We start from the raw sequence: 23050 nt of genomic DNA on the forward strand, positions 1-23050 counted from the left end.
AATTACTGCAAAACGTGTTAAATATTATTTAACTTCTTTTTTATTTTTACTATAAGGGTATATTTATATACTTTTTTAATATTAAATAATTTAATTTAATATTACATTTAAAAAAATGTTTGACATTAACAAATTTCTTTCTTTACTCGACATTTGCATAAATGAATTAAAATATGTTAAATTTTTGAATTTTTAAATGATTATTTCTTAAATTTCTAATTGCGGATTTGACAGTTAAGTTAAACTCAAGCATTAACTTTAATTTAAATAAACTTAAATATATATTTTTTTAAATCTAAATTAAATTATTTTATTTTCTTATCAGAATAAAATTATATATTTTTAATTAGTTTTAAATTAAATCGTATATTTTTCATCAGAATTAAAATATATTATTATGACCTTTGCTTCAGGCTTAAAGTAATTGCATTTTTCAAGCAAAAAAAATCAATCATTACAATAAAATAAAAACAAAATAAAAATAAATGTTTAATTTTATCTGAATTTTTTTTATTAGTAAATAGCGCTTATATCTAAGGTTGCCAGATACACAGTTGTCTAAAGAAGGATACGGAAATGTCAAAAGGAGGACAAAGGAGGACATACTTAATTTTACCTTAAAACAGAAGCTTTTTAAGATTTTGGGGTGTTAATGACTTTTTTATGGTGGGAAGGTCGAGACTCCAACGCTCTAGCCACGGTACTGATACCGGATGAGAATAAACAACAAAGTATAACATCCGCTAATGTTATATCAGAAAATGTTATATGAAATGCCAAAATTGCTTCAGCCGCGTGGTTCTTCTGCAATATCTTGATTTCAAGGTTGAAAAAAACCATCAACTTATTTGATGACTTTGATTAGGTTTTCATGACTTTTAACATGGCGCTTTAAGTCAGTAGCTACTTGGTTAGTAACAGACAAGTATCATAAATCGTTAAAAAGTAATCATAATTCATTCTTGTTGTGTTCCTTAAGCATGAAAGCATAAGCCTCATTCCTTTTGTGCCCTTCCTGCGCCCCTTAAGCATGAAAGCATAAGCCTTATTCTCGCTGTGCCCCTTAAGCACAAAAACTTATTTTTCATAGTGGTTGAGAAGTTGCATTTTCTTTTGGTAGAAATTGAAGTCATTTTTATAAAGAAAGTTGCAACTCAATTGTTGTTGCTATAAGAGCATAAGCGAAAAATGATGAAAGCAAAATGTGCTGAGTTTAAAACATTTTAATTAAAAAAGATTTATACTTTCTTAAGTTTTGAAATTCTTCTGCCGTTCTATAGAACAAAAAAAGAACTTTAAAAAATTATACAGTTTTGAGAACAGTTTTAAATGGAATGAAACTATGTTCTAACTTTTTTTTTTTAACCACATTTAAACTTAGTTATTTTTTTAAGAATAGCTAAGTTTAAATATGGAAATATACATTAAAAAAAACACACAAAAAATATGAAAAAAGATGGACATTTTAAATATGTTCAGCTTTGCCTGCCAGACAGAGGACAAAGGATAACAAAGGAGGACATGTCTTTATTTGCCGGACATCTGGCAATCCTACTTATATCTATCTAACATAATTGCGATTCAAACTTTTGTAACAAATATTTTTACATAATCAACATTTAAAAGTTATTGCGATTTTTTTAAAAATTAATTACTTCTTTTATCTTACCGCCTATAGAATAATTTAAAAGTTAAAAAATGATAAAAAGTTGCTTAACCAAAATCGCTCAATGCATAACACTTTAAAACAAGGCCTGATATATATATCTATATATATATCTATATATATATATATATATATATATATATATATATATATATATATATATATATAATATATATATATATATATATATATATATATATATATCTATATATATATATATATATATATCTATATATATATATATATCTATATATATATATATATATATATATATATATATATATATATATATATATATATATATCTATATATATATATATATATATATATATATATATATATATATATATATATATATATATATACATATATGTATATATATATACATATATATACATATATATATCCACACATATACATACATACATATATATATATATACATACACATATATACACATATATATATACATACACACATATACATACATATATATATATATATATATATATATATATATATATATATATATATATATATATATATATATATATATATATATATATATATATATATATATATAAATATATATATATCAGGGTGGTCACATAAAATTTTCATAAGTAAAATAGGATATTAGAGGATTTGAAAGGATATTTTGCATTTAGTTTAAAGGTTTTTTTTCGCAAAACTACAAAACTTTGAATAAAAATTGAGGATTTTTTTTAGGGTTTCACTTTCATGTTTCCACAGTTGGGCTTTGGACAGGGATCAATAACATCATTTTTTATGTTAAATGATCTTGATTTGCTAAAATTGATCAGGAAATTTAAACATTAACAAGAAATAAAAAAATAAAAAAGAGAATTTAAAGAGGAGATTTGATCATTTTAACTTTTTAGAGGATATTAGAGGATTTTAGGGGAGGTTTTTGAAAAAAGAGGACTCTAGAGGAGCTGTATCCACCCAGAGTGTATATGTATATATTTTAATTATTCAACTCCCCAAGGCCGAGAGGGCCACAGTAGTGGAGGGTAAAAGGGTAAAAAGTAGCCTGTAGGCCCCGAGAGGGCCTACAGTCGATGAGGCTACTTTTTGAGGTTACAACCCTCTCTTAACTCTATAACTCCAAAACACAAACCTCGATGAACAAGGCCGCTGTGCGGAGAAACAAGTTGAGCGCAGTACTACCAGGGACATGGTGGGGATCAAACTCAGAGCTTCTCGCTTATGAGGTGAGCACTCTACCACTACACCACTATACCGCATATATATATATGTATATATATATGTATATATATATATATATATACATAAATATATATATATATATTTATATATATATTTATATATATATTTATATATATATTTATATATATATATAGACCTTAATATAATGATAATATTTTTAAAATTTATTAAACACAATAGTATTCAATCTATTTTTGAACAGATTTTCTATTTATTTATAACTATTTAAAAACTTAACAAAAATATAACAACTTAAAACTGATTTTTATACTAACAACATTGCACAACAAAAATGCATCAAAAAAAGTAACAAAAATAACACCAAACCATTCCAAACAGCATGATCAATAAAATAGTATTGTCCACCGCCATAATTCACAAATACCATCAAAACAATTGCAATTCTAAACATTTGCAATTAGGTATACTATAATAAACTATTCTTTTTAATTAATTAAAGTAATTATTTGTTCAGTTAGTATAATTTTAAAATCAAGAGATTAAAATTTTAAATACTTTGGCGCAGATTTAATATGCAAATTAATGTTTTAGGGTTAAATCAATCAAATCAAATTATAGATTTTGTTTCAAAAAGAAAAATTATTTTGACAATATATAAAAAAATCTTTAGCTTATCTTTTTATAAAAATAAACAACTTGAATTTTTAAATTTTATTAATATTTTTATTAGTTGCTAATTATTTTAATTAGTTTTTATTAGGTGTTTGTATAGGATTAAAACATATAACCTTTTTTTTCCTAATGTTCTTAATTTTTTTATTCATATACTAAAGGTTTAATTTGAGTTAACAATCTAAGAGTAAAATAAATAATAAAAAAAAAAGCTTTTAAAAGCATTTGCTCAAAGATAAAAAATAAAAACTCACCCTCTGAATGTATCAATAGATCTTATTCTTGCAGGTTTTCTCTGAAAATTAAAATCACATCAAAAAAAGATAAAAAAATCAAAATATATATATATATTTTTGCAGATTTAAAGCTGCTTAGTACTAATTTATTCTGCTCAATTTAATTTATGCACTAAAGCACCACTAATCGTTATTTCAGTATGGCATTATCAGTACATACTGATGATACTGATACATCATCATATTTACATACATATTTAATTTGTAAGTTTGGTTTTTATTTTAATACATGAATATAATACAGGACACTTTAAAAAATATATATATGAATATAATAAAGGACACTTTTAAAAATATATATGAATATAATACCGGATAACGCCTGTTCACAAAAAATCCGGACTGATTTCAAATGTACACAAATTGTTCTAAATTTCGAATTTTCGATTCGAAATTTTTAAATTTAATCGGTAAACAACAACAGTTTCATTTTGTGGCAAAATTGAGTTTAAATAATTAATTCAAATAAACATGGAGCATCTAAAAGAGAACGATGTTAGAAATGTGATTGGAAATTTTTATAAACAAAACATAAACAGTGGAAAGAAATTTACAGTGGATCATTTTAAGAAAATGGGAATCGCTAAATCTACAATTTATGACATAATTAAAAGGTCTGAAAATAATTTGCCAATGAATAGAAAAATCGGTTGCGGCAGAAAACCTTTTAAAATTACACCAGAAAAGAGAGAGTCCATGATTGCAAGAGCAGAAGAGAGAATCGGGATTTTGCAAAGAAAATTGGCACTAAAATATAAGATAAGCGTTTCATACGTAAATAGATTATTAAGTATGCATGGACTACAGTATACCAAAAGAAAAAATGCACCAAAAACAACAGAAAAGCAAGAAATTAAACAAAAGAAAAACTTATTAAAACTTTCAAAAACTTTTTTCAAGCCATCAAATGAGTTTGAAATCATCATGGACGATGAATCTTATTTCTGTGTAAATGGTGCAAATTGTTCACAAAACTCTGGCTACTATACAAAGGATAGTTCTCAAACTGATCCTAACATTAAATTCAACTTCAAAAAAAAGTTTGACGAGAAAGTTCTCGTTTGGATTGCAATCAGTCGTTTTGGTCATTCATCGCCTTATTTTGCTGTAAAAAACTGTGCACTGGATGCAAAAACTTATTCTAAAGAATGTATTACAAAAAGACTTCTTCCATTTATAAATTCCAAGCATCAAAACATGAAAATTTTATTTTGGCCTGACGGAGCGAGATGTCATTATGCAAAACACACATTAGAAACATACAACACTTTAGGTATTAACTTTGTCGACGCTAAAGATAACCCCCCAAATGTACCGCAGTTAAGGCCAATTGAAAATTTTTGGGCACATTTAAAAGCAAAAGTTTATGGAAATGGATTTACTGCGAAAAATCTTGACCATCTTAAGAATAGAATTCGATTAAAGTTTGATCCAGACTACTTTTTCAACCTAATGGATTCAGTTAAAACTAAAGTTCGAAAAGCCGCTGATTTAGGACCACTTTCGGTTATAAAATAGTTAACAATGTCCAGTCACTCATTTTAGTTAAAATTTTTGTCGAAAATCGATTAATTTTGTATTAATTATCAATTAAGAACAATTTTTCATTCCGGATTTTTTGTGAACAGACGTTACTTTTATACAACACTAAAGCTTATATAGGAAGTTTTATGAAGTTTTTAAAAATAAGAAACCTTTTGCTATATTTGTATTTTACTTTGTGTATTTGCTTACCATTTTGTATTAACTTAAAATACACTTAAAATAATAGCTGTTTTTTCTGTTGTTTCTGATGTAACTTTTTTTCAATTGATAGAACATCATCATGATTGACCCAGAAGATGTGCAGTTCATCATGCTTTTAGACCATATGCAAAAATCACTATTTTAAACATTCTTTCACATAAAAATTGGAGTTCATGTTACTGTTTGTAAAAAATGGCTGAGTTTTAAAACTATACAAACTATAACTTTCTTGCTAAATTTTTGGCTATTATTGTTTTTATTAAAATTTTCTTTTTTCTTTTTTTGGATTGAACTGCTTTCCTGGAAGTTTCTGTCAAGTTTGCAACAGGTTTTATCATCCATTATAATAAACTTTTGATTTCCTTGAAGCTTCTCATGTAGCAGTTTTCGATCATCTTTTGATTGAGTTTTAAACTTTATAGATCCTAACTTTCTTTCTTTTTTTTAACCACTCAACAATTTGATAATACAGCTGACAGTTTTTTTTTTTTTTTGATTACCTAAAAATAAAAGCTAAAAAAAGTTTTTACTGTCTAGATTGTATAGAACAATATACCATCCAATAATTAACTCTCGAAATTTAAACTTTGGGTAAATGGGTATAAATGGGTAATTTGAGTTCAACTTTCAGGTAAAATTTTAAAATTTACCAGGATTTTATCAAGTTTTTTATTTATTATTTTACTTTTGTTCATATTTATCTATGACAATAACTTCTTTTGTGGTAATAAACCATCATAAACCATCATGAATCATCATGAACCCTCTTAATCCATAACGAACCACCATAAATCATCAAGATCCATAATGAATTATCATGAATCATCATTAACCAACATGATTCATCATGAATCATCATAAATTATCATGAACAATCAAATGTCATTAATTATCAACCAATACCTGTCTTCTCTGGTTTTTCAAAAACTTTGCAAAGAAATTTATTCAACCAAATATCTATTTATCTTTCTATTAATAATATACTTTACAAGAATCAATACGGTTTTAAAAGAAATAACTTTACTAAACATACAATAACTCATCTTACTTAAAGTAAAAATGATTCATATAAAAAGTCAAAATTTACTTCAAGTGCCTTTTTATAGAAATATCTAAGGATTCTGACACTATTATCTCTATTAAGTCTGAAAATTAACAACACTTATGTTTGCTGATGATACAATCTTATTCTTATCTAATAATAAAATTGATAAACCTTTTTATGAAAGACTATTTTAAGCAAGAAGCGTTTTAAAGAAACATTAACTTAACTATATTATTACTTTTAAACACTGTAATAGTTATGATAACATTGCTTGGAGTGGTGCTCACAAAAAATAAATTGTAGCCACTATATTGTCAACAGAAACATTTTTATTCAAAAGATTTTTTATTCAAAGCCTCTCTTACTTAACATGAGTATTCTTAACATATATCAAGAAAATGTTTTTAATGTTCATTTTCAGGGTGTCCACTCTGCTGGAAAAACTGAAAGATCTAAAATGGACTGTTTTTGAAATCATGCTAAAGAAACTAGGAAATGTATTTTTTGTACATTATTGATTCAATGATGTGCAAAAAAAACATTTTCTAGTTTTTCCATCTTGTTTTTTCAAAAAAAACACTATACATTTTTCCTAGTTTTTACAGCAGAGTGGACACCCTGTTTTTTATGTTTAAATATAAAAGCAACTGATCTTCAGCTTTCTTTCAAAAATAAACATTCCTTAAGAAATAATAATTTCTTGAAAATATTCCTTAAGAAATGGTACTTAAACATCCATTTTTCTGAACTTTGATGTTGCATTTCCTTCCATGCAGCTTTTTATGGAAAAAAGTTATAGTAATAAATTATCACAAAATAACTTAATTTATAAATTATCTTTTATTCATTTTATTTAACTTTCTAAAATAACAACTATAAAGTTTTTTAGAAAAAATAACAACCAACCACAATGAGCTCATTCTTAGACGATTTTTGTGACTTACTGATGGTGCTTATTTTACTTTCCCACTCCTCCATTTCCTTTAAAAAAAAAAAAGTTTATAGTATTAATTACAAATATATAATTATATATATACACACATTTATGTATATATATGTGTATATACATGCATAGATATGTCTTTATATACATGCATATATATATATATATATATATATATATATATATATATATATATATATATATATATATATATATATATATACATATATATATATATATATATATATATATATATATATATATTGATTGTTATTTTGTATTATACATTCATACATACATACATACATTATACAGACATTGTATAATGTATGTATGTATGTGTGTGTGTGTGTGTGTGTGTGTGTGTGTGTGTGTGTGTGTGTGTGTGTGTGTGTGTGTGTGTGTGTGTGTGTATAATTAATAATTTTTTTATGTATATATAAACTTTTTTTTTAAATATCTGCTCTCACTCTCTAAATGTGTTCTATATAATAAAATAATACTAGAATTAAAAACTTGAAAAAAAAAATTTCTAGGAGTAGCCCAATACCCTTAAACATCAGACGAGTTCTCTTTAATTATTAAAAGAATAATTCTTCAAAGCATCATGTTGGGTCTCAAAAGAAGCGAAATTATATAAAAACTTCAAAAATAATCATCATTTTATAAAAAACATAAAGAAAAAAAATTATACTAAAAATGCATATTTTCAGTTTTTAGTTTAAAAATGTCATTTTCTAGGCAGTGAAGTCTAAAATAATAGTTTTTTATTAGTTTTATTTTATTATTTATTATCACACTTTTGAAGAACTATAATAATAGTTTTTTGGGTGCTTATAGAAACCAGTACTTTTTATTACACTATTAAATTTGAGTTTTGTTATGTAACATTTGTTTTCGCGCTAAAGATTTTAGCTACGAAAAGTGTTTATAAAAAATACGTATTTATATAAATGTATAATATGTATTTATATAAATGATAATTTAAATAGAGTAATTGTAAACAATCATTAGAATTAATTTGTTACTTTATTTAATAAAGTAATAAGTAAACTTAATAATTTATGTATTTAATATATTTACAATTTATAATAATTTACAAAGCATTTTGCATAGTAAAGTAATTTTTAAAATGTTCATTATTTCGAGCCTATATATATATATATATATATATATATATATATATATATATATATATATATATATATATATATATATATATATATATATATATATATATATATATATATATACATATATATATATATATATATATATATATATTTATATATACAAATATATATATATAAATAAATATAAATATATATATAATATATATATATATTACACACACACACACATATATATATATATATATATATATATATATATATATATATATATATATATATATATATATATATATATATATATATATATATGTATGTATGTATGTATACACACACACACACACACACACACACACACACACACACACACACACACACACACACACACATACAGTGCCAAAAATTATCCGACCAAACATAAAACAACGACCAAAAAAAGTGCTGTATTTTTGTAGATTTCGACTTTTTTGGTGAACTCAAGATTAATAAAAATAAAAGAACATGTTTTTAAATAGATTTTATTTATTTTAATGTAAAATATGAATCACAAAGTTTTCTGTCTTAAAATAAAGGAACTTAGGTTATTTTTTCATTGTCAAAAAAATATTTAACCAAACACATTATTTGTTTCATAATAAATTAATATATAACAAAACAATTATTTTAATACTTCATTTTGCTTGGATTACAGCTTCTAGATGTCTAGGCATTGATTCAACTAAAGATTTTGTTTCTTCTGGTTGAATCTTTTCCCAGGCTTCTTCATTTGCGTCTTTGATGTTATCTTTTTTGGAAAATGAAAAATCTCCAATTTTTTGGTCTTAAATTTCCCACAAATGTTCAGTGGGATTAAGATCGGGTGATTATGCTGGCCATTCCAAGACCTCAACATTGTTTTCAGCAAACCACTTCTTGGTTTTAATGGCACTATGCTTGGGATCATTATCTTGCTAAAATGTAAAATCAGATCCTAGCCGAAGTTTTCAAGCAGATGACTTCAAATTTTGATTTAATATGTTTCTGTATTGGACCTGATCCATTATAGTATCAATAAATTGGAGTTTTCCGACACCCTTCCAAGCCATTGAACCCAATACCATCACGTTACCACCACCATACTTGACAGTTCCTAACACGCAGGATAATTTGTAGGCTTCTCCGGCTTATCTCCAAACTTTTTGGGCTCTATCAGATGACTTTAATTGAAATTCGATTCGTTGCTCCACAGGATCTTTTTCCAGAAACTTAATGGCATGTTTTTGAACTTCTTAGAAAACTCTAATCTTCTTTTCATGTGCTTCTTACTCAAATATGGTTTATTACACACAAGTTGTCTTTGAAATCCCCGGTCTCGGATACGATTTCTGATTGTCTGATGGGATAATTTGATTCCATAATTCTCTTCAGCTAGCTCAGCCAGTTTTCGAGCAGAAATGAAGCGATTTTTCTTGACTTGTATAATTAAGTTTCTATCAAAACTCTTAGAAGTCTTTTTTTTGCGACCCTTCCCTTCTTTTGTGGCTGTTGTTTCGTTCAGATTATACTTCTTCATTATGTCGGATACTGTATTATGAGGAATTCCAGTCTCTTGCTGCACTTGACAATAGGTTTTACCCTGATTGACGTTTACCTCCAACCAATTTATTTAAAAAAACATGAAACCTTTTTTTTGTACAAAAATTTTTTTTTTACAACAAAAAACAGTTTTTTTTAATGCAATTTCTATAAAAATTTGCTAAAATATTTCAACAAATTTCACAAAAAATTAATTAAACTTACCAAAATATTGCTTGGTCAGATAATTTTTTTACAAGCCTATTCAATACTAAGTTTCTTTTAGGACAAATAATAAACCAACTGAAGCATGAATCAAAAAATATGAACGCTAAATAACATACTATTCTCAATAGAATTAAAATGACAGACAAAAACATTTTTTTTTGGGAAAAACTTGTTTGGTCGGATAATTTTTTGAGACACTGTATATATAAAATATATATATATATATATATATATATATATATATATATATATATATATATATATATATATATATACATATACATATATATATGTATATATATATATATATATATCATCCTCAAATTCTAAAACAAATTCCAATTTCAATTAACAATAGGCTAAACCAAAACTCTTCTAATGAAAATATTTTTAACTCCTCTAAACGCGTTTATGAAGATGCCCTTAAAAAAAGTGGCTTTCAAAATTTCGAGCTAAAATTTGAAAAGAAAATTGCAAAAAAGCGTAATAGAAATAGAAACATAATTTGGTACAGCAAAAATGTTTCAACAAATATAGGTAAAATTTTTCTAAAATTAGTAGACAAACATTTTCCTCCCTCTAATAAATTACATAAGATTTTTAACAGAAATACCATTAAAGTAAGTTATAGTTGTACAAAAAATTTAGAAAGAATTATAAAAGGCCACAACTACGCGTTAATTAATAAAAATGAACATATAAAAGAAAAAAACACTGATTATTGTAATTGTAAACAAAAAATAGATTGCCCTCTAAATGGAAAATGCCTTTCGAAAAATGTAATTTACAAGTGCATTGTTTCCTCACAAAACAACCCTGATAAACAATATATTGGCTTAACCGAGGGGGAATGGAAAAAACGTTATGCCAACCACAAACAATCGTTTAAACACAAAAAATATTCAAAAGAGACTATGCTGTCAAAATATATTTGGGATTTAAAAGAAAAAAAAAAAAATTTTAATTTACAATGGTCTATTCTAAAATCTGCCCCTGCCTATAATAACATTTCCAAAAAATGTATGCTATGTTTGCAAGAAAAATTTGAAATAATTACTCATTTAAATCAAGAAAATTTATTAAACAAAAAATCTGAATTAATTTCTAAATGTAGGCACGAAAATAAATACCTCTTAAAAAATTATAAAAACAAATGACCAAATTAAACTATCCCCATTCCAAAGAAAATTATTTCATAATTACTTTCTGTAACTTCCCGTTAACAAAAAAATATAGTAATTAAAAAATTTTTATAATAATTTATAACTTCCTGTAAAATATTTTTTTCTATAAATTGAATTTTTTTGAGATTTAGTAACTCTTCCTGATGATCCAGCAATGGTGAAACTTCAAGTCGAAGATAAAAGTTAGATAAGTGTTTTTTACTAATTAATTATTGCTCTGTTCTTTAAGAATATTGAGCACTCTATTTGTAAAATACACTAACAAAATATACATATATATATATATATATTTTTATTTATATATATATATATATATATATATATATATAGATATATATATATATATATATATATATATATAGATATATATATATATATATATATGTATATATATATATATATATATATATACACACATATATAATTTTTTATGCTTTTCACCACAGGGTCAAGAGGGATATTGCAGTTGAGGAGGCTACACACACCAGCTTTATTAGGTCAATGTACCCTTATAACTAGCGCGCTTTAATTTTTTAGAGTGTTCCCAAAATCACAGGATAATTACTTTTAGAAAAAATACAAATAATAAAATAAACTAATTTTATTATTCTTTCCCCTTATTCTTGCAGAATAGTTGACTTGCAAAACAATGCAAATAACTTCAAAGTTGTATGTTTTTGACTTCTCGGTGTAGTTAAGGCGATTTACAAATTATTTGAATTCTTTAATTTGGAATTAGCATGGTTTTATCAACATATTATGTCCAAACCAGAGCTTTAAATGATGTTATTTTTTTGCTTCAGGTTTTTTAATACTTTAAGAAACTTTTCTTTTTTTATATAATTTTCAAAACACTTTACTACCCGTAATAGTGAATCTAAAGAACACTAAACTCCGCTCATCGGCATAACAAGAAATTTAGTTAAAATCTTTTGAAAAAGTTCCTTAATTTACTACTGACTCTAGTTCTAATCGGTTTTGACATATATTACCTATAAATGTAATAAATGACATATAAACCTATAAATTCTGCTACAGCATGGGGCTCACAGTGGCTGGTGAACTTTAATTCAGATAAAACTCAATTTTTTTCAGCCAATCGTTATCGCAATAATTTAGATCTTCCTATATTTATGAACGGTGATGTACTCGATGAGTCACCTACTCTTCATCTTCTAGGATTAACTCTTACTTCCAATCTTTCTTGGAAACCATATATCAAATCGGTTGCAAAATTAGCATCTGCTAAGGTTGCATCTCTTTATCGAGCTCGCCACTTTCTTACTCTGGATTCTATTCTCTACCTCTATAAATCTCAAATCCGGCCTTGTATGGAATACTGTTGCCATATCTGGGGCGGATCTTCTAATGATGCCCTTTCTCTTTTAGACAAGGTGCAAAAACGCATTGTAAACATAGTTGGACCTGCTCTTGCAGCCAACCTTCAACCATTATCACATCGTCGTAATGTTGCTTCTCTTTCTCTTTTCTACAAATACTATAATGGGCACTGCTCGAAAGAGCTAACGTCTCTTGTGCCATCTACTAAAATTCATTCTCGTGTTACTCGTCATTCAATTAAGTGTCATCCTTTTTCTGTGACTGTTCCTAAGTGCTCCAAAAACGCTTATTCGTCTAGTTTTTTTCCTCGAACATCAGCTCTTTGGAATTCGCTTCCTTCATCTTGCTTTCCTGATTCATATAATTTGCAATCTTTTAAATCGTCCGTCAATCGTTATCTTGCTCTACAATCTTCATCTTTTCTCTTACAGTAACTTCCAACTTTAATTAGTGGCTGCTTGCAGCCTTGTTGGAAGCGAAGATGTTTAAAAAAAAAAAAAAAAAAAAAAAATAGTTGTCAAAACACAATATTTCCATCAATCTTTACAAAAAATACTAGAATTCCCACTAAGAAAGAGCTTATAATTTAGAAAAATTGCCAATAAATGATCAGAACAGATCATATTGTTAAACTATAATGTACATTTCACTTAAAAAACGTATTTGCTTAAAATCTTATTCAAATTTGGACAAGCGATTGTGATTTTTAAAAGATTTTTTTTTAAAAAAATAGAACCTTTGGTCTGGGTTTTTTTGCTTATAAACATTTTATATTTTATGATACCACAAAATTTATCACTTAAATTTTTTTTATCTTTTCATAGCTCACAGGCCTGATCATTTAACGAAAATATGTCGTAGTCAACAAAATATCATATAGACGCTATAATATTTTAAAATTGCCTTAACTACACCGAATTACAAAAACAATGCAAATAACTTCAAAGTTGTATTTTTTTTGTCTCAAGTTTTTATGTTTTAGCAGTAGATTCAGGTGAGTGATCTAAATTGAAGTTACTATTGTTAAGCTTATCATTATCTTCTGTTTCAACTACATTTTCAATTATAAGAAAAAGCTTACCAGTTATTTATAAAACTAAAAATATTATTCCTTTTTTAGATGGTATGTTCTTATTGAAAGAGTATTCTTTCAACGAGATTATTTTTAAGACCACAAGGTGTATACAATAAATTTTCATGAACCATCATTAGATATTTTAATATTGAAGCCATTTGTTAAGCCAATACCTCTGATTGTCCAAAAAACAAAATATATAAATTTGGCAGGAAAGCTAAAACATAGATTATTGCCATCTAAAAATCCCAGAAAAATTTTTAAAGATTTCAGAAATTTGATTTATTAGTTTTTCTGGAAATATTTCTATATTTTAAACATTTTAGATCAAGTGCAAAACTCTTTCTTGTGTGTAGGCTTTGGCCATGTATTTATATGTTTAAATATTTAAATTGATAATTTATAGAACTTTTTATGTATTCCTACAACATTATTTGTTATATTTATTATTTGTAATATGCAAAAACAGGAAGTTGGTTAAAACAGCAAGAGGTGGTTTAATTTAGGGGTCATCCATAAAGTGCGTATGCAGTAAAACCACTGATTTAGGACCCCTCGTCCCTTGTACAAACCTGTACGCTTTCGAAGATCCCCCTCCTCCGCATACGTACGCATTTTTTTTTTCAAATAAAAAGCCCCCCCCCCCCTCCTTCCACAACAAAGTATTGAAAAAAGTAAAATTAAAAACAAATTTTTAAAACCCAATGCTTTTATATGTAATTAAAACACAAATTTTGCATTTAATTTTTTCTAATATTACTCACTGTCTTAAACAGCCCTCTCCCCTTGTATGTGTTAGTAAGCTTTTGGGAGCCCCCCTACCTCCATACCTGCGTACGTAATTTATGGATGGCCCCTTAACTAGAACTGCACAAGAAAAGAGATATTGTACAAGAAGCTGCTGGAGGCATCGCCTCCAGCATAATGTTTATTTGGTACAAAATGAAATCAATTCGGAAATAAACATGGATGAACAACAAACGAGTCAAGCTGAACCAGTGACAAACAAGTAAGCTAAATACAGTATGTAGTGTTGTTATTAAAACAACCACCCTCCTCTAAATTTTAGAAGTTTAATAAATTTTTTGTAAAATAATCTCTTTTTAATTTATTAATGGTTTTTAATTTCGCAAAGTGATTTCGAACAGGCCTACTATTATTATATGCTAACCAAACCTTACTTATCTGTTAAAGTATTTTCTCTCTAAGCATCAAGTTCAACAAACATCCAAAAAAAATAATCAGAAAACGATTACCTAAACCTGAAACCTGGGGATGTAACAAAAGAAAAAACGCTAAAAATGTAAAAACTATACAAGAAAAACATCAGAAAGATGATCAGAAAGATGATCAGAATGATATTATTGTATCATTTTATTCCTTAAATTCAGCTACTGAAAAAGTTATTTTTTTATTACTTCCACAGATCGCACTGCCAAAAAAAAAACTATGAGGAAAACAATGAAAATAGTCATACTGCAAATGAAGTAAATGATGACCGCATAGAAAAATTTTTTTTTTCAAAAAGGCATTACTCTTATAGATATTTTTTTAATGTAAAAGGAGAAAAAATATTTTTTGTTACCAAAATATTCTACCTTTTTTACACTGCCAATTTCACAAAAGACTTTCCAACTCACAACAAAAAAGATGTTAAAACAAATACTCCTGCATAAGATCTATTAGATAAGACCATGAAAAGCAAATGTACACAACACAATGATGCTGATTCAGCTAGGGATCACCTAAAAATACATCCAACAGTTGAGTCGCATAATTCTTGTGTCAGCGCATTTAGAGAATACTTTGAGTCACACCTTAATGTATCAAAAACAAATGATCTTTACAAAGAGAAAATATAAACAAAAATATTAAGACAGTCAAAAAATTCAAGTTTACATCCATATATTTTTTTCATTGAAATCAAGCTTGGTTTTCACATTCCCAAGGAAAATTAATAAAACACTGATACTACGATACTATGTAAGAAATGAGAAATGTACGTGCTGAAGAAAAAAATGTTCTGGTTTTAATTTTTTACCTTTAAAATATAATTTTATTTCAGCAGATATTAGTTTCCTTTTTAACTTGTTTTAGGATGCTTTTTAATCCAATTGGACTATAAAAAGTTGTGTTTTCATGTTTTCCTCATGAGCTTTTCAATATCATGACCTACATGATCCATTTCCTAGACATACTTTCTAGTCATTGAGTGACATGGAAGGGTGTATTTCATAGTGATTGAGTTAATGTTAGAATTGTCTCATTAAAAATGTATAATATCAAATGACATAACATTTGATATTATACTGTTCTGATTTTGAGAGAAATTATCTGAGAAAGCCAGGTGGTGTATAATTTGACAGCATATTATTTAACAATCAAAAAAAACTTTATGAGGAAAACTGATTTTTATAATCCATTTGAATTGATAAGTTTCCTATAACAAATTACTTGAAAAATCCTTAACGTGTCATTCCAACGAACCCACACGACTTCAATAACTGTGCAGCTCACACTCAGTATAAAGTTCATACACGAGTAATAAAAAGATAAAACATTATTGTGATTGGATTTTTTCTGAAAGACCATTTAGTCAAACTATTGAAATATAAATTTAGTGCCCTTCCAGTATTGACATTACCCAGTGAAAAACAAGGGGGCAATTCCATATCAAATCACCCAGTCCATTGAACCATGTGTCTTCCTTTTGTGTTATATTTTGACACATTATTCCTAATTTTAAAAAAATATTGCAAAATTTCAGCTAAAAAAGTTTAGCGGTTGACAAGATCTGCAATTTTAATACTGACCTGGTTTCCTAAAATGACCTGGTTTTCATAACAATCTGAAAAAACATTTTCCTTAAAATAATAAGAAATAAAAATGGCAAAAACATGAAAATGAACATATATAATGTTTTTTTGATGCTGAATTCAATAAATGTACTTAAAATGCTCAAATATAAAAAGAACATGCATAAAAATTAATAAAACAACTAGTTTCTATAAAACAACTTTGGGGCCCAATATCTCAAAACACCCCCATCAAAAAAAAATTTTTTTTGCTGTTAATATTTTCAGCTGTTTATAATCTTACTAGGCACAAAAAATCTAACTGGAAAAACAACTAAAACATACGGAACTTTAATTTCAAAGATGTATTACTTTTTCAAGAAATTCCCAAAAAATATTTGTAAATAAAATAAAGTTAATCGTAATTTAAAAAGTTACTTAAATATACAAGATTTGTAAAGGTATCAAAGATGAAAGTTATTTTGACTGTGTTTGTAATAGTTTACAATATTGCTCCCATTTTACTTGTACTTCCTCTATTTCAGCATTTTCAAACACATTGTTTCTACCAGAACTAGAGCAAGCATGTGGAACAGATAGTTTTTTCAATATGTTGGTGTTTGGAATAAAACAGTAGTCGTCTCTTTCAGGCCAGTTAAAACAGATTGATGGACCATTTAGATGAAGAAACTTAACTTTAGCATCAACTTCTTCTAAGTTGGTTTTAGTTACAATGCCGATCCACCACTTATCATCACAGACTACAGCGACATAACAACCTAAAGTGACAGTATCAAGTTGAGATATGTCTTGTTTCTTTTTAAGATTGTGGATTATTGTATAATTAGTGTTTGTACTACACCTCTTTGCCCCAACCTTGCTATCTCCAAGATGTATAAATTGATGAAAGCTACGAGTACCAGGTAGAGCTGTTACACCAGTGTACCATTCTTTTTGCTCTTCACGTTGCAATTGTAAGTCCAATCCCTTTATGTAAATGAAGTTAACAACTTTGATTTTATCAATACAAAATTCATACATAGCTTCTGATGTGAGAATTTGTACGGTCGTTTCTGTACGGTTTCTGTACGGTCGTTTTAAACTTTCTTGTGCTGTTAATCTTTTTACAGTACCACCAATCCCATCGCATGGTGACTTTCCATGGGACGTGGCAAAAAAGTTCCATTCAATTTTAAGGCAAAACTCGCTCTCTAGTTGGCATATATTGTAAAAGCTTTTACAATTTTTGTACTGTCCTGCACAACCATCAGTGAATAAATGTAATTTGGACAGATTGGAAAATTTTATTTTTAATATTGGTATGATTAGTTGGAATATTTTGTACACATAAGTAACATCATGTATAATGTCATCTGATATAAAACAGTAAGAAATATGTTTCAGTTCACCTTTATCATCTTTATAGTATATGACTAATGGATGTAAAGAACATTGTTGGGTGTTCCAATGATAGCTCTGTATTTCATCTTGGACAACAAAAGCATAATTTTTAGCAAAGTCGCCAATAATGATAATGTTTGATTGATCCATATATTGTTTCAGTTGGTTAAGGTACTGTGATTGAGAGTGAGCAATAAAAGAATGAGCTTGTAGCTTTTCAAAACAAGATGCTAATAGTTCAACAAACATTGGAACATCAGCTGTTAAACTTAATAGTGTTGCACGGTCAGTAGTTTGCCATTGCTTGTAGTGTATCTCAAAATCATCTTAATATTCTCCAAAAATCTCATACAAATATTTGGTGAGGGGTTCTTTACCAGGACAATCATCACACTGTGCAAGCATGCATTCTTTGTTTTCTACTGAGTAAACGGTTTTTGAAAGTAAGTCCTTATACTTTAGTCCAATATTTAAAGCATCTACTAGCAATATGGCATTTTGGTGATAAGAACAAACGCAAACAGAATGTGTACCACTTGCACCTGGCAAAATGCACCACTTTGGTCTAAGTGAAGCAAATTTTAAGTAACTTATTTGTATTTCTGGATTGTTTACTTTGTATAATAAATATAGTTCCTTTAAATTAAACAAAAGCAGTTTTTTTTGTTTATGGACGTTCTTTTGAATGCTAACATAATCTTTTTTTCCAGGCATAGTTCTACATAAATCACTTGAATCATAAAAAAGTTTAACAGAATCTTTTATTTCTTTTTGTAAGACTTTCCCTTTATACAAAGGTGAGATAGCCAACAATCCTTTTTTGTTAAAAAGTTGTCTAGCCTTTTTTGCTTGGTATTCTGTAACTGCAAAGTTATTTTGTACTTCTAATATTGACCAACTTGGGGGTGCCAGTGTTAGAAGTTGAACAATAGTTCTTTTGTCAGAACATAGAATTTTTTCTTTTATCAAGCTCATAATTTCATCAAAGTTTTCAGCCTTCTTTTTAATGTCATTTGGTTCATAACACAGTTTTGAAGAAACATTGAATTGACTTTCAGTTTTTCTAGTAAGGTTACTTACCATTTTGTTGATGCGCGCAACTTTTCGCTTTCCTTCTAAGAGTATATGTTTTGATGACTTTGAATGAGATTTTAGAGGAGATATATTAAAATTTTCAAGTTCTTCATTGATCTCCTGTCTTTTTGATTTGAATGATGATATTAGAAAATCTTCATCTTGTTCACCCTGACTTTGCTTCTCTTCTTTAAGATCTGCTTTTTTGGCAATCTTTTGCTTACAGGGTTTGCAAAGTTTCTTCCCAGGAGCAATATTTAAGCTACTTCTCATCATGTCTTGTGACTCATTTATCGTAACTACTCTAAGATTTTCTAAAAGTAATTGAATTGTATATATAATTGCATATAGCTTTATGTACTTTGTATATAGTATAATTGTATGTATAGTTGTATATAGCTTATCTGCACAATTGTTTAAAACATTGTTTATGTTTTGGAAAACACAAATTAAAAATATATATATATATAAAATACTTAAATTCCACTTTTACTTACTTGTAATTTTCTTTGTATGTTTTTTGAATGGATCACAGCATGCTTTCTGCCATATAGGATACATTTTCAAATAATTTGTAGATTGTTTTTCACATAATGTTGTTAAGTTTGATAGTTCAATGTTACAGCGTAATGATATAGCTATTTTTTCTTCGGTGCTTAAAGTTCCAATAACATCTTGTTGGCCTTTGCATGCATCTGATGTCATTAACCCAATAGAACACATCTCACATCTTATAATAAACTACTTTGTATAAATGTATTTCCTAAAAAAAAAGAGAATTCTCCTACTTAATTAAAAGAATTCTCCTACTTTAATAAAAGAATTTTCCTACTTAATTTTTAGTAAAAAAAAAAAATTTAATATAGAAATAATTCAAACCTTTTCAGAATCCCACTGTTGTATAATTTTTTACACTGATAGATATTGTTAATTTTCTTTATAGATATATTTATATATATATATATACAATTTATATATATATCAAATTGTTAATTTGTTAAAATTTAAATAAAATTTACGAATGCTGTTTTTTAACTGAACTTTTTATAAACTAGTTATTATAAACTTTTACAAAAGTTGTCAAAATTTTAAAAACAAATGCACATCCATATCACACTAATTCAGTTTTTATATAAAACAAAACAGGATGTTTTTTTCAGTTGTTAAGTTCAAATAACTAAGTTTTCATATAATTAAGACTTCCTTAAATATAACAAAATTGTTTTTTTTTTTAAGGAGTCTTTTAACTAAATATAATATTTTACAGAATTCTATTTGAAAGTTTTTTAAAATAGCTTATTGAAAATTTGATACATCTTTGAAATTAAAGTTCCGTATGTTTTAGTTGTTTTTCCAGTTAGATTTTTTGTGCTTAGTAAGATTATAAACAGCTGAAAATATTAACAGCAAAAAAAAAAATTTTTTGATGGGGGTGTTTTGAGATATTGGGCCCCAAAGTTGTTTTATAGAAACTAGTTGTTTTATTAATTTTTAAGCATGTTCCTTTTATATTTTAGCATTTTAAGTACATTTATTGAATTCAGCATTAAAAAAACATTATATATGTTTATAATCATGTTTTTGCCATTTTTATTTCTTATTATTTTAAGAAAAATGTTTTTTCAGAGTGTTATGAAAACCGGGTCAATTTAGGAAACCAGGTCAGTATTAAAATTGCAGTATCTTGTCAACCTCTCAACATTTTTAGCTAAAATTTTATATGTTAACTTTTCTTTTTAAGATGCAACAGCCAAAGAGGTTTTTAAAAAATTTGAAGACCCATGGTTCAAAATTTTCTAAATTTTGGGTGATTTGATGCGGAATTACCCAAGGGCCCTCAGGCACTTGAATTCCATTTTTAATAACAGAGAATTGGTTATTAAAAATTGGTTAAAATATTGGTTATTACAGTTATAAAATATTTACTCAATCTATTATTGAATTTATAATAATAGTGTAACATATGTGTAAAATTCCTGTATATAATCATTAGTGCCTAATGACTATATACAGGAACTTTTTTTTTGGTTTACTGCGTCTTACACTAGTCCCATTGGAGGGACATACCTTCAATGGGATAATACTTGATTAGTTAGTGAGGTCTACAGCCGAAGATTTTCCAGGTGAGATCAGGATTTTTGTAGGTTGTTCCATCAGAAAATTTTAAATATTTTGAATAAATAATTAAAATTTATCAATAATTTATAAGAATCAATAATAATTAAAATTAAAATTAGAAATTAAGATTTCTCTGTAAATTTTAGAGAACGAATTTAAAAAAAAAAATTATAAAAAGAGAATAAAAATTACATACCAAAAAATAATCAGAATCACTGACATAATTACCATGTCTAAAAGTTCTAAAATAAACATGAATAAATTTTTAATACATTTTTTAAAATATATTTTAAAAAAATTTCTCTGAAAAAGTGTTTGAGATAGCTCTTCTAAACTATAAATATTTCGTTTAGCATTTTAAAGATTCCTAAAATCAAATTTTTAGTTAAGTGTTAACTTAATTGTGAAGACTTGATATTTACGAAAGTGTTTTTATAAAAATTTGTGAGGACTCAATATTTATAAGGTTTTTTTTTTAGTACAGTTGAAATGAGCTCTTTTCTTAAAAACAATTTTGAACATTTAAAAAAGTTATAAAAATAATTAAACAGACGGTTATTAATCTTATTCTTTCTGTTTAGATCCAAGTAAAATGTAAAGTTTTTATATACAGACAGTTATTAACCTTTTTCTTTTGGTTTAGATCCTGCTAAAGAGCAAAGTGTTTAGATCCTTGTATTATGTCAATTGTTTAGATCTTAGTAACCCAGGGGTCGAAATAAGTGTTGGACATTGGCAGCACCCAGACTGTTTTTGAAACTGGTTTGAGGCGCAATCTATCATTGTTCATTTTTACTAAAAAAATGAATCTGTTATGATCACTTTAATTTTTATTTTACGTTTTAATGTTTATTTTATATCCTTAATGTTTATTTAGTTGTTAATTTTTATATAATTTAATGTTTGCTTTTATATTCTTCTTTGAAGTTCTTCAAAGTTCTCCAACTGTTTTAGTAGAAGTAAGTATGTTTAATGAAATTTTTGGTTGCAGAAAATAATTGATTAATAATCCTTTTTTTTAACTAAACTATTACAGGGTTGTTCATTTTTATAAGCGTGTCTATTCATTTGTATATACAAGCGTATTTATTCATTCTTATACGCGCATTTATATGTGAGTCAACCACCCAAAAAATCTCTAATATAATTTTATATAAACAATAAATATGTTTTTATGATTTTATATAGATATATTTAAAACATAAATTACGTTGTTGCCACTGCTATTTATTTAAAAAATGGTTGCCGAGCCAGCGCTGGATTTGTGTAACTACGCATATGGTTGTAAAATGGAACTAAATTTAACTCTGTAGTATCCATAATATTTTCAAGTATCCCTATTTCAAGACCTTTCTCCCTGTTTGTAAGTATGTTTTAAAGAAGAAGAAAATTCTTCTATTGGATTAAGCTGTGGCGTTTATGCTGGCAGATACTTAATAGCTATGCTATGAGAGGCTAGTGTTTACCTAACAGAAAGACTCCAGTGGAATTTACAGCTGAATTGTCCATATCAAGCACTAGCGCTTCCACAACTGCATTTCTAATCGCTGGTGTCAACGTTGTAGTAATG

General features: G+C 26.7%; 1 protein-coding gene across 1 annotated transcript in view; it reads right to left on the reverse strand.

Annotated features, from left to right (window-relative positions):
- LOC101236405 (heparan-alpha-glucosaminide N-acetyltransferase) overlaps positions 1-23050 on the reverse strand; it is a 64355-nt gene that overhangs the window by 19077 nt on the left and 22228 nt on the right. The window contains exons 5-8 of the mRNA XM_065796407.1: positions 21677-21722; positions 7544-7618; positions 3805-3845; positions 3245-3321 (exon numbers count right to left, since the gene is read on the reverse strand). Of these exons, the coding sequence (XP_065652479.1) occupies positions 3245-3321; positions 3805-3845; positions 7544-7618; positions 21677-21722 (239 nt within the window). The remainder of the gene's footprint in view (positions 1-3244; positions 3322-3804; positions 3846-7543; positions 7619-21676; positions 21723-23050) is intronic.

Source organism: Hydra vulgaris, chromosome 04, assembly GCF_038396675.1.
Source record: "Hydra vulgaris chromosome 04, alternate assembly HydraT2T_AEP".
Lineage (NCBI taxonomy): Eukaryota > Metazoa > Cnidaria > Hydrozoa > Anthoathecata > Hydridae > Hydra > Hydra vulgaris.